Genomic DNA, 14,171 nt, shown 5'->3' with positions numbered 1-14,171 from the left:
AGTCGATCTAGCCATGTTTTAGCAGAAAACAAATTTTTTAATTTTTTTTTTATTTTTGAGGTCTTAAAATGGTTCAATTGTCAAAGAAGAAATTGGCAAAAATTTCAATTTTCTTAAATGTGAAATTTAGTATGCAGTTTCGATACCCTAGAAAAAACTAGCACAAAGAAGCTTTTAGAATTGAATTTGATGCTTTTTTGGCTCAGATATGATATTTTGTATACAAAAAAATACCATTTAAAATATATAAAAATATTAATTTAAAGAGTGTGAATATTTTAGACCTTCCTAAGGCGTTTTATGATTTTAGTCAGCGAAGGAGTCATTTCCGACCCTATAAATCATATATATTCTTGATCAGCACAAAAAGCTGAGTCGATCTAGCTATGTTTAGCAGAAAACAATTTTTTTAATTTTTATTTTTATTTTTGAGGTCTTAAAATGGTTCAATTGTCAAAGAAGAAATTGGCAAAAAATTCAATTTCTTAAAATGTGAAATTTAGTATGCAGTTTCGATACCCTAGAAAAAACTAGCACAGAAAAGCTTTCAGAATTGAATTTGATGCTTTTTTGGCTTAGTTATGATATTTTTTATACAAAAAATTGCCATTTAAAATATATACAAATATTAATTTAAAGAGTGTGAATATTTTAGACCTTCCTGAGGGGTTTTATGATTTTAGTCAGCGAAGGAGTCATTTCCGACCCTATAAATTATATATATTCTTGATCAGCACAAAAAGCCGAGTCGATCTAGCCATGTTTTAGCAGAAAAATTTTTTTTAAATTTTTTTTTTTTATTTTTGAGGTCTTAAAATGGTTCAATTGTCAAAGAAGAAATTGGCAAAAATTTCAATTTCTTAAAATGTGAAATTTAGTATGCAGTTTTGATACCCTAGAAAAAACTAGCACAAAGAAGCTTTTAGAATTGAATTTGATGCTTTTTTGGCTCAGATATGATATTTTGTATACAAAAAATTACCATTTAAAATATATAAAAATATTAATTTAAAGAGTGTGAATATTTTAGACCTTCCTAAGGTGTTTTATGATTTTAGTCAGCGAAGGAGTCATTTCCGACCCTATAAATCATATATATTCTTGATCAGCACAAAAAGCTGAGTCGATCTAGCTATGTTTAGCAGAAAAATTTAAAAAAAATTTTTTTTTTTATTTTTGAGGTCTTAAAATGGTTCAATTGTCAAAGAAGAAATTGGCAAAAAATTCAATTTCTTAAAATGTGAAATTTAGTATGCAGTTTCGATACCCTAGAAAAAACTAGCACAGAAAAGCTTTCAGAATTGAATTTGATGCTTTTTTGGCTTAGTTATGATATTTTTTATACAAAAAATTGCCATTTAAAATATATACAAATATTAATTTAAAGAGTGTGAATATTTTAGACCTTCCTGAGGGGTTTTATGATTTTAGTCAGCGAAGGAGTCATTTCCGACCCTATAAATCATATATATTCTTGATCAGCACAAAAAGCCGAGTCGATCTAGCCATGTTTTAGCAGAAAAATTTTTTTAAAATTTTTTTTTTTTATTTTTGAGGTCTTAAAATGACTCAATTGTCAAAGAAGAAATTGGCAAAAATTTCAATTTCTTAAAATGTGAAATTTAGTATGCAGTTTTGATACCCTAGAAAAAACTAGCACAAAGAAGCTTTTAGAATTGAATTTGATGCTTTTTTGGCTCAGATATGATATTTTGTATACAAAAAAATACCATTTAAAATATATAAAAATATTAATTTAAAGAGTGTGAATATTTTAGACCTTCCTAAGGTGTTTTATGATTTTAGTCAGCGAAGGAGTCATTTCCGACCCTATAAATCATATATATTCTTGATCAGCACAAAAAGCTGAGTCGATCTAGCTATGTTTAGCAGAAAACAAATTTTTTAATTTTTATTTTTATTTTTGAGGTCTTAAAATGGTTCAATTGTCAAAGAAGAAATTGGCAAAAAATTCAATTTCTTAAAATGTGAAATTTAGTATGCAGTTTCGATACCCTAGAAAAAACTAGCACAGAAAAGCTTTCAGAATTGAATTTGATGCTTTTTTGGCTTAGTTATGATATTTTTTATACAAAAAATTGCCATTTAAAATATATACAAATATTAATTTAAAGAGTGTGAATATTTTAGACCTTCCTGAGGGGTTTTATGATTTTAGTCAGCGAAGGAGTCATTTCCGACCCTATAAATCATATATATTCTTGATCAGCACAAAAAGCTGAGTCGATCTAGCTATGTTTAGCAGAAAACAAATTTTTTAATTTTTATTTTTATTTTTGAGGTCTTAAAATGGTTTAGACATATACGCCGCCGCGCCACGCCGCCGCCGCCGCCGATTTTTGCCTTATTTGACGCGCCGCCGCCAAATTATGAAAATAACGGCGCGCCGCGGCGCGCCGCTGGTGCGGCATCGGCGCAGCTTCAGCGCGGCCTTCAGTGTCATTGTTCTTTATAAAACTTAAAAAAAAAAAAATAACTCATTAAAATGGCCTTTTTGCCTTATTTGACGCGCCGCCGCCGCCGGTTCTTTCTGACTACTACGCCGCCGCCGCCGAGTCATTTTGACCTCTACGCCGCCGCCGATGCCTTTAACCATCGGCGTAAACCTCTAAAATGGTTCAATTGTCAAAGAAGAAATTGGCAAAAATTTCAATTTCTTAAAATGTGAAATTTAGTATGCAGTTTCGTTACCCTAGAAAAAACTAGCACAGAAAAGCTTTCAGAATTGAATTTGATACTTTTTTGGCTTAGTTATGATAGATTTTTGATTGAATGACCGATCCTATGGCAAACAGCAAGGGTATACAAATTTCGGGCTCCCGAAGTTAGTTTCCTTTCTTGTTTTTATTGCTTTATATTGCAACTAATTGCACTTTATTATGTATGTTTTTATTTATTTTAATTTAATGACCTGCTCTGCTCACGGAGATGTTGCATCAGCAGGGGATCCCTGTGACCGATATTCAGGTCATTGCTCTCTCTACCTCGCTTTCCATCAGTGTTTTTAGGTGTAATCCCTAAGTTAAATAGGCCAAAATGTAGTGAAATGTGTGTTTATGAAGGTACGAACTAATTGCGGGGTATATGATACTTCATCAAAGGATTTACGCGTATTTGGTGTGTGTTTCGATTCCGCCTGCGGCACATTGGGTTCGTTGCCCCCTTTCTTTGGCTAATAAGCAAGACAAGTGAGTGACCTGCGACACTGAAGCTGAAGTGACCCCGGACAGCTGTTGCTGGTACTCCTTTGGCGGCGAGATTGCAGCCGCACTTCATTACAGCATAATTGAATGTGTGCGATGATAATTTCATTTCACGCTTTATAAACACAACCGCTGCCGCTCTCTCCCCCCCCGCTCTTTTGGCAGCGGCAATTAGTGGGCGCCCACAAGCCAATTTTCAAAGGGCCGGGCGTCGGCAACAACTTTATTATCCGCCAGGATGAACGTGGACGAAACATTCTGAGAGCAGGGTACAATTCATAAAGTATCGATTGCCGTCATCCTACGCAGAAGAAAAAGGAAAAATCCGCAAATTAAGCTTCCAGTTTAACCCAAGCAAAGCAAAAACAAAGTTGCCTTAAAAATACAATAAAGGTAAGTGAATTATTAAATTAAATTAAAATTATTTATTAGGCTTTCAATGAGATTTATAAATTTTATTTATTTTTAGGTTTGCACCAAATATCGATCGCCTTTATTAGTCAGTATTTGCGTTTTACTTCGAATTCGATTTAATTATTTACATCGAAGATTCTGTTGCCGAGACGCGACGCTCCTCTCCTGTCAGCCCGTTCACATCCGAAGGCAAATACTTGGCGGGGACTTACAATTTCAATGGACAATCCATCGGCGACGACGATGCTTTGAATGCCAAAGTGGCGGCGGCGCAACTCGTATACCTACGACAACTGTAAGTTTGTATTATCTGTATCTGTGGGATTGTTGTCTTGCAATTTCGCCGTTGTTTTTGTTGCCCTTGCTGTGTTGTTTCCCTTTCGGTGTCATTGTTTGGCTTTCGTTTTGTTATTGTTGCTGCCTGTCGCCGTCTGGAAGCGCCTTATCGGCGGCGCCTCCAGAAAATATGTCACACTTTTTTTTAAATTCAATTTTTCTCAGAAAATAAACCGCAAAATAAGCATGATACGCCTGATATGATACGCCACAGGCGGGTGCCCAGTACACCGTAGGCGACGATTATGGATGATTCCTATTTCAATAGTTTGGAAATCTATAAATACCAAGTTCTTGAAAATTCTATTTAAAAATAATAAGTTTGTTGCCTATTTATTCCCCGAAAATGCACAAGTAACAATAACAAAAGCTAAATAAATTCCAATGAATTAATTTATTTTGTCGCTTATATTTTCTGTGAAATTACCCAAAATTTCTTTATGTTATTTCTTATTAATCTTTAAATAAGTTTATTGTTCTGTGGTTTTTAATGTTGTTTACAAATTAATAAAGGAAAATTTTAAAACAAAAATAATAACTCTTTGTTTCCATCCAAAAACACATTCCGAAATGAAAACAAAACAATAAATATTGTTTGTTTCGTATAAAAATAAGATAAAGAACGATTATGAAGCCCATATAATGCACAAACCTCAAATGGATTTCCTCGATACAAGTGCGCAGAATAAAAAAGAGTAAGCCGAAGAAAATAAATAATAAAACTCAAATACACACATATACATATCTCAATATAATTCGCTAAAAAAAGTGTATAAAAATCGTATGCGCCAATCGTTTTTATTGCATTTGATGAACATTTAATTTTGATTTAATTTTTAATGATGCTACAGCAACGCCGTCTCCGCAGTGTGTGTAATTTTTTTTGTTTTTATTTGGGATTGAGCTACGTGATAATCGGGGAATATTGCCCATTACTGCGGCCACCCACAGATGAGCAAATAACAATGACAAACGATGTTTATATATACGAGATGCGTCGGCTTATACATATATGGGGATGTATGGGGTCTGCTGTTTTGGCGGTAATTTTTTGCTCAATGCAGTTGCATTTCGCAAATTGGCAAGCGGATTATTTATTTATTTATTTATCTATTTTTCTGTGCTTAAATTTTAATGACATGAGGATGGCAAATAAACAAATTAACTCTAAAAATCATTGAATTTGTAATTACATATGAGTTTGTGAATGTGCGTGTGTGTAATGTAATTGTTTTGTTTATCATTGTTGCATTTTTATTTGCACAAGGTCTTGGTATGAATACGGCAGTAATAAATCAATTATTTGAATTTCGCTACTAAAATTACTATCAGAATTTGTATGAGTTAAATGAATTTTGTGAATTCAATTCACAGAATTGTAGTTCTGATTTGATTTTTTGTTCCAAGAACATGTTTATTACTGTTCCAATGAATAGATTAACATTTTCAGATTTAAAGTAATCACAGCTTTGTTTAATTATGAGTTTGGCGACGGACGTAAGCCGTTGTATCAGTGAAATCTAGGAAATCTTTTATATATTTGTATTTTTTTTTTATTTTATTTTATTGTGTTTAATTTTAAGTGTTTTAAGCAGCAACTATTGGTTTTGAGTGCCTGAACCACGCACTAATCACTGATTGCATGACTCATTTAATTCCCCTTCAAAGTCGCGGGACTTAGTTTTCAACATGTACTATTTCTTGGACCTGACTATTGTAGTTCTACCGAATTTTTATTGTGACTCAGATGAGTGATTACTGTGACTTTGAGATAAGACTTTTGGAGCCAGAAATAATATTCTTGTGGTTTTAAAAAAATTATTATTATTTTTCTGCGAATTCGCCATGACATTTAGTTGTTGGCCCCTTTTCGTTTCGATTTTGTTTTTGTTTATTCCATTTTTATTTGACCTTGTACTTTGCACAATTACTCAATAATTTTCCCACAATAACACGGAGTACTGTGGTGGCGTCCCCCAATGTCATCATTCAACTGTTTGCTTGACTGGACTGAACTGGTCGTCGGTTAATTATTTAGTTATTTATTAATAGACTCACGCCAGAAACATGCACGGGGCACGGGAGCACAATTAAACGATTGTCAACAATAAAATTTATTAATAATATATAATAGAACGACTACGGCAGATGCTATCGGGCCCAAGGGGAAACGGAACGATGTGTGTTGTTGGTTGTTGTTGTCTAGTTAGCTCGTTAACAATTTTTCGAGTGCTGTTCAAGATTTTTGTTTTGGATAATACAAGGTATGCGATTCCCACGAGATTTGGCTGACATTATGGTTAGGCCGGTTGGTATATAAAGCTATGGGTTCTGCAACAGTTATCTATAGTTTCTTTACTACTTGCATTCGTTGCAGGAAAGTGTACTCTTTTTGCTATGAAATTTACAATTTTATCCTGGACAACTTTGGTCGTGCTAATGGTGAGATTTTTGTAGTTAAATAAAAAATGGTTTTTAAAAGGAATAGGGATAGAGGTGGATTAATATCCTGTTAAAACCTAAAGAAAGCTGTGTAATTTGCTGTTGCCCTTAAATTGTAACATTTCTAACGTAGTTTCTGAACAAAAAGAAAATTAATCAAATTAAATCACTTTTTGGTTATATTTAATCAAATTTTTATAATTCCCCACCTTTTGGAAACCACTTGAATGCTCCGTGTGATTTACTCCTTCTGAACCCACATACATTTTTCCTCAATTAGTGCATCGCCGAGGCTCAAGTCCCGGGGCCGCCGCCCGAAGCCATGGGCGTCGCTCAGGGCGGAATGTCAGCAGCGGCAGGGGCTGGCGGTCAAGTTGGAGCCCAGGGCGGTGCAGGCGCCGATATGGCAGAGGGCGGGCCTGGAGCTGGGATGTCAGCCGGCATTGGAGCTGGATCCGAGGTGGGTGCCAACGCCCAAGCTGGAGCTGGACGCTAGCGAGCAGGCGGCACTTGTGTTTGAAACTTCAGTTTCCCTTGATGTTTGTTTAGGGCCCTTGGCACTTGGGGTACACTGAAAAATTAATTGGAGAAAAAAAAGTAAGAAAAATTCATTAATTAATGTGGTATAATTTTGGTAATAAATATAGTAAAAATTTCTTTACTTTTGGTTTTGGGCGCTTAAGCGACCTAAAATTAAATCTTATATCATTGGAAGATGCATAACTATATCAAAAACATTATTTAAATAGGCTTGGTTGTTAGATCACAGCCTAGCAGATATAAAAACATAACTGATGGCACCAATTTTTTTTCTTAGAAAGAGAGCTCAGTAACATAATTGATTTGGAATTGCGGGGCGTCGCCACGTAGTGTGCCTGCCTTTCATACCTCCATTCCCTTCTCACTATTGTATTGTTTTGGCAGCTTAAATTCCATTTAATGCCATTTTATGAAATACACATCAAAATGTATCGATTCTGGCACCGCATCAATCAGACAGCAAGCACTGCCTTAAGGCGAAAAATATAAATAGAAAACTCATCAGGCAAATGTTAAAAATATCAACAGAATTTCCATGTAGATCAAGTGATTAATAATATTTTAGAGAATTTAAAAAATGTTTATTGTTAAATTATATTGTTGATATAAACAACTTTCTTGATAAAATTTACCTTAAAGGTTAAAATTGTGTTTAAATTTAATACCATCCCGCTGGCTTAATAACACCAATACAGCACTGCTCAGCGGGTAGTAAGTTTGCTTAGAACTTGTGTAACTTGTCCGGACTTTCCGCATAATCCTGCTTGCATCCATCCTCTGCATTTGAACTTGAGAATGGAACTTTGGCCTGCATAAGCTTGCCACTGCTGGCCTTGACATGTGCCACGTTGAGTGAGCAGCTCACCTGCCCACCCTTCGCGACGACAGTCACCTGCGCCGTAGATAAGACTAGGAAGCATTCTTTGCGCGAAGAGCCCACCGCCTGCTGTGTGTCTTTCTACCGCACCTCGAGGGACGGGAACTGTGCCTCCTCGAACAATTGCGCTGCCTTCTTCCGTTGAACTTGAAACTGGTCACGTGCGAAGCGCCGATGTGGCGATATAATTGCCAATATAATCGCTGTGCGCTTTGGACTGATAAACATTTATTTCAGGCACTGCAAACGTTGCACAGTGGCACGCAAATCTGGGAGAATGCTTATGAAAAGAGGTTTAAGGCTTAACTTGTGGATATTTTCTTATGATCATGGATATTTTTTTATAAAATATATATTAATAAAATGCGTATTGTCATATGCAAGATGATGTACGGCGTTACTCATCTTTTTTACCTATTAAGGTGAAAAATTAATAAAACTTTGAAGAGACTTTGGCAGATTCTCGACCACTGTGGCCATGTGTGTGGCCCCGACCTCAGTGGCTTTATGTTTATTTCCAGTCGCAATTGCACTTGCCAGGTGCCGCCGCCGCCGCGTAAAGTTATGGCCAAGTTGCTAATGCGGCCCATGGCTCTGGGACTGGGATCCCGAGTGTAATTCCAGTGGCGGGCCATTAAAATTGATCAACTGCTAAGATTTCCTGGCTGGCGGCTCCACTGCAAGACTCAAATTCCCACCATTTTGCGTTGCCGCTTGATTTACGTTCGCTTCCTGTTCACGCAAATTGAATTTGCACATTTGCGATTTGAGCATATACATATCTGTGCGTATATATATATATATATATAGGATGGTAGTATCGGGAATGTGGCACATGTGGTGTATGCAGGCTATAATGACTTCGATGGGCTATCGCGTAACAGGGTCCCATGCCAGACAGTCATAAGATATATATTCCGAGAGTGTCAGTCGTAAATCATTCACAAATCGCACTCACGTGAGTTCATTGAGCACTCACATGTCTGTCTTATCGCTTCTCTGACCCACATACATACATATGTATATATGATTTTGCAGGGCGATCCACCTTAGAGATACATACTATATATTGAGGGTAATTATTGGCTTTGCCTCGTCTAATCTTTTTTCAGGCGCCAGCTCAAAAGTGCGCATTAAGAGAATTGAATTGCGTTTAAAATTTAGTTTCTTAGCATATATTAACTTTCTAAATGCACCTTTTTGGCAAATATTTTTAAGTTTGCCAGTGTTTGGCAAATATTAGCATTGGCTTAATTAGTTTTCCACTAATTAACATCCTAATGACTTGAGCATATAGAGAGCAAGACACGAGAATGGCAGTGCGTTGAGAAACGTTAGAAACTACTTTGCGTCTTGCTGCACGCGTGCCTGCACATGGGAAATGTAAACAAAAGTCGTTGTCGGGGTGAAAATTTATTGAAATACATGTGTTGAAAAGCTGGGAATATGTTATTGTTAGCCATCATTAGTACATTTTTAAATGTAGTTTTATTTTTGTATGTCTTTTGATATGTATTTATTTTGATATCATATTTTACTTACATGTGCATTTTACAGTTATTTCTTTCGCCATGTTCTATAAGGTCAACTATTAAGAATTAAACTGAATTCTTTAAAATTTATTTGAAATAAATTACTTAATTTACAAATTCACAAGTACACTCCAAATCTCAGAGACTATAAGAGCTAGACATGCCAAATTTGTAGACTTAGTTTAAAACTAAATTCGATTGTTAAAATTTCTACTTGTGGCTTCAAGTCCCCTTCAGACAGGCTTCCATGTACCATGTTCTAGGTTACACAATGCCATTTCTAAACAACACCCCCAAGGAGCATCGCCGGTCGAATGTAAACATGCATGTGTATATTTCTGATTGTGTGCTGATCACTAAACAAGCATGTTTAATTATATTTACACATCAGACGCCACCGCATCGCGGTATATGCGCCGTTAGAATTACGCATTCGATTTGCTAATTGCCCCACGAGTAGTACTAAATATAGGCAAGCCCAAAACTGCGTATTCGCCCGTTTGCTGATTAAGCCACGAATGCATGCGATGATGGGTGCTTTTTTACTTTTTTTTTTCCCCCTACCCAAAGTTTTGGGCCGTAAACTACGCAATTGATGGAGTGTAAATGAACGTAAACGCCGCCATCATTACGCCAACGGCAACGACGGCCATTCGCTATTTGTATCTGTCAGATACTTTTGCGCCAGCTCGTGATTTATGAACTGCGAAATGCACCAACGACAATAACAAGCATAAGCGACAATTACTGTTACTGGCCATGTTTATTGTACTCAATTGACTAAGTAAATCGCTGAAATGTAATTTCGCCTGCATAATTAATAATCCGAGATGGCAGCACCCCCCACTCATAAACCAACCAGAGCCACTTTTGCACAGAAGTAAGATCAAAAAGGACTACAAAATATTATTATTACCCAAATTAAATTTAAAGGACAGATTTTACGTATAGAATCCTAGAGGTTTTACGGATATTGCTTACATATTGATCTTAAAATTCCCAATTCCCTAAAGCATCAAAGTGGACACTGATAAAGAAGATTGACTAACTTTGAAAACAAAACTTAATCTACAAGATCTTTATTTAGTTTCCATTTAATTTTAAATGTAAAAATGTCTTCTCCTTGATAATTTGTTCCTGAACAAATAGAAAGTAAAGTTCCACCTGAAGCGGGCCTATTGAAGTCAAAAGATCTAATTTAAAACGATTTGTCTCGAGTCTAGACTCGATGTGATTCGCTCGAGCGCTGCCAATTAACATTGCGATCCGATCAGATACGATTCGGAACATATGTGTATATATATAGAAACTTCAATTTGTGTCCGTGCAATTGAGGAACGGATACGCGGCTTTTCGGTTTAAAAATAGCCAACTCAATATTTATTTTTGGCCACTCTGGTGCTCGCTTTCGTACTCGTACTCTATGTACTTGCGCTTCCGTCCGTCGCCGTCCCTCTCGCTTTGATGTTTATTTTTAAACCCCCCCAAATGCTTGAAATCATTTTCGAAGCTAAGTGGTTGTTTGTTGTGTTAATAACATAAACAACGGCAGCAGCAGCAGCAGCAGCAGCGGCAATTTAAACTCAAGAATGCGAAACGGTCAAAGACTGTGATGGGAGATGTTTGAATGGGAATGATTCGGATACGGAATAGTGGAGAGGCAAAGTTGACAACTCTCGGTATAGGTTTTAGCCAATTGAGTTTATTATTAGATTTGCCAGATTATTTATAATTTGTTTGTCCATATCTGCGCTTGATCAATACAACTTCGCCTTTAATTATTCATGCCGCCGATTTCACTGTGCACATTATTCAGACATTGATTGCCTTTACTCAGTTAATTGTTATATTTCATCATCCGTCCCCTGGAGAGCTTTGCTTGAATGGGTTATAAAGTGGTTCGTTTATTGATGATTTGATTTGAAACACTAATTGACATATTTACTGGCCAAAGACGAAAGCTATTTGTTGGCTAAATAAATAAAAATATGCAAATAGTTCATATCTCTTATCAATAATGTACATTTTTTGTATTATAACAGCAGAAGGTATTTCTTAGATTGACAGAAAACCCTTCCTAATATCCATTCATTAATTTTTACGTTTTTCCCCGTTCAATTATTTAATCAGTAAATAAATATAGCCGCATTGCATTCCTTTACCAAATTGTCCTTATCATCTGATGACCTTGAGGCAGCTTATAACTGGATTGATTGGGATTATCAGCATGAACACTTCCAAGAATAAAAGAAATACGATCCCTTAGACACTGGACAAGTGTATATATAAATTTGTTGCTTGCAAAAAACAAAACTGGCTGCAGGAGAACGCAAAAAATCATCCATAGATTAGCAAAACAAAATAAATTATTTATTAAATAATCGAAACAAAATGTGAACGGAAATAGAATGCTATAAAAAAATGTTTCTGCTGTATTATCAGCAAAAAAAAAAAAGTGAGAATAGAAAACAAAGTAAGAGACAGCAAATATGAATGAAAGGTGAGGAAAGAGAGAGGACCGTCGCCTCTCAAGTGGAGAATCTACACCTGTTGGAGCTGCTGCTCTTGCTCTTTGCCACGCGCGAATAAATTTGTTTATAATTCGTTCGCCGCCCCCCTTATCAACGCGTCGCCCTTATCTATCCGCTGACATTGAAAAGCTCCCCGAGTATGGAACAACGGAGAATTGAAACTAAAATCCGCGCGAGGTGAAAGAACTTTTCGCAGGCGTGTGTCGTCGTCGGCTGTGATCATGCGCCTAGCTTTAGTCAGCTCAAGCTTAGTTTCAGCCCCTTTGGGAGACTACAAAAAACCCCCCAGAAACTTCCTCCTCTCTTTCCAAGCCTGATGAGTAGTGCGTGACTTGGGCACGCGTCTTGGCATGGAATTTTTTCTTCAAATCGCAATCAGCGACTAAAACTAATGAATCTGAAATTAATACATTTGACTTTGGAATGCTTGTGAAATTCCATCCAGCGAGCTGTCATTTTGTCACCTGCTTTCGCAATAGAACTTATGTACTTGTGCTAATTTTTTTTTAGCTAAACTTTGTTATAAGTTTATTTCTGTTAATTTTTGAATTTGAAACACAGTATAAAATTTACCTGGCTTAAAAAATATTTGTAAAATATTTGCATTATTATATTGTATTTGTGTAATATTCTTTCCTACGCTTCATTACCCACTCATTAAGCTCTCGGTGGCTTTCAGGCGAAATACACTTGGTAGTGGGCGTGTTTTGTAGGCGTTGCCCTCGCTGAACATTCTCAGATCGTTATCACTTCTGAGAAGAGGCGAAAAAATTAGATCGAATCAGGCGAAAACATTTGCTCAACTCATTTGGGGCTTTTTGCGATTCAGTGGGTGGCGCCGCCGTCGCCGTCGTCGTTGTCGTCGTAGTTTTCAAGGGAACAGGGGAGGAGTCCGTCAGCCGGTGACTGGCACATGGAGCGATCACTTGACCGCACGTGAACGCCATTCGAGGGGCAACAGCTGACGTAATTGCGGAATGGATTTGGTTTTTTTCGTGGAAATATATCGAACAGCTGAAATCGAAGCTCGCCGGCGCTTGTTATATTTTCATAAATCATCCCTCTGCTCGCTCACTTGCTGTTTGCCCATGAATTCGCAATGTTTATATATTATTCTCGACCCGGCCCGGCGCTGGGCGGTGTTTTATTGCATTTCGTTGTTTTTGAGCAAACATTCTAATGCAAAAACAGCAACAAAAGCAATTTTATGCGATTTCGGTAGAAAATGTATTTTAATTTTCTGTTTTGGCTTTGCAAATTTTTAAAATAATTTTCACCGCTGCAGCTAAATGCTGTTTGTGGGTGCCACTATTTTAGGTAATGTAATCGTTGCTATTTCGATGGGTTTTGGTTTTATTTTTGGGATTTTATTTTGGTTTGCTTAGAAAAAACACAGGAGGTTTTTAGTTTCTTTGTAGTTACTTTGATAATCTTATAATCTATTTTATTAATATTTTTTAAACATTTCCATCATGGCAAACTTACTTACAATCGTGTTCATTAATGTGCTTTTAAATGTTTTCTTGAAATAATTTCTAAACGTGTCGACTACAAAAATATACTTAATTCTGTTTTACGCACAACACACGCTTTTATTTTTAATATTCATAAAGAACGTAATCGAGGCGAAGCTACGTAGATATCACTCATACGCCGCGTGTGCATGATTCAAGGCATTCCGGCGAGCATCACTCATACGTCACGTTGGCCGCACGCACAGACTCTTCCTCGGCATCTCCTATCTCTGCTCCGGCTCAGCCCCCTGGTAATTCATCTGTGTGTGTTCCCATATCGTATTTCACTGGCTGATCAATAGAAAGCGCCGCCGCTCGCCGAATAACCACTTGTAAATGCACCACCCAGCGGTCGTCTGCGTCTGGCCATCTGTTTTGATGTCGAGGGTAAACACAAGCGAATGGACAGACAGACGGGGACAGACTGAGGGACGTAAACACTCGTGGGCAAACAAATAGATGCACACGTCAAGAAATGCACGCCCACATCGAAAATACCACCTCGGCAAGCTAATACACTAAGCAAAATTAATATCTAGTTTAGCTGTAATTCTTAAATTTTAAATGTATTTTCTATTTCATCGATTTCATTATAAATTGTTAAGGTTTATGGTCCTATATGGGATTTAATACCAATTTATGATTCCTTAAAGGTCCCTTTAACTATTGACCTATATTTCCCGCAGTGCGTTCAGCTCCTACCCGTCCTGCCCTGCCTGCTTTCCACGTGCTGCTCTACTTTAGAACGACCGCACGCGCAA

At 36.8% G+C, this 14,171-nt stretch overlaps 1 protein-coding gene across 1 annotated transcript; it reads left to right on the top strand.

Moving 5' to 3' along the window:
* Window positions 1-4,650: 4,650 nt before the first annotated feature.
* LOC108078496 (uncharacterized) lies at window positions 4,651-7,594 on the top strand. The gene is made up of 3 exons (XM_017172390.3): window positions 4,651-4,669; window positions 6,352-6,416; window positions 6,697-7,594. The coding sequence occupies exons 2-3, from the start codon at window positions 6,372-6,374 to the stop codon at window positions 6,910-6,912; spliced, it is 261 nt and encodes an 86-aa protein (XP_017027879.1). The 5' UTR covers window positions 4,651-4,669; window positions 6,352-6,371; the 3' UTR covers window positions 6,913-7,594.
* The last annotated feature ends 6,577 nt before the right edge of the window (window positions 7,595-14,171 follow it).

This window comes from Drosophila kikkawai, chromosome 3L (genome assembly GCF_030179895.1).
Source record: "Drosophila kikkawai strain 14028-0561.14 chromosome 3L, DkikHiC1v2, whole genome shotgun sequence".
Taxonomy (NCBI): domain Eukaryota; kingdom Metazoa; phylum Arthropoda; class Insecta; order Diptera; family Drosophilidae; genus Drosophila; species Drosophila kikkawai.
Note: the sequence above shows the minus strand (reverse complement) of the source record. Positions and strands in the feature narration are given on the sequence as shown.

Bases quoted from the DNA above. Each gene is read 5' to 3' on its own strand.
- LOC108078496 (XM_017172390.3), top strand. From the start codon at position 6,372: ATGAAATTTACAATTTTATCCTGGACAACTTTGGTCGTGCTAATG. The intron at 6,417-6,696 runs GTGAGATTTTTG...TTCCTCAATTAG, and splicing joins CAACTTTGGTCGTGCTAATG to TGCATCGCCGAGGCTCAAGT.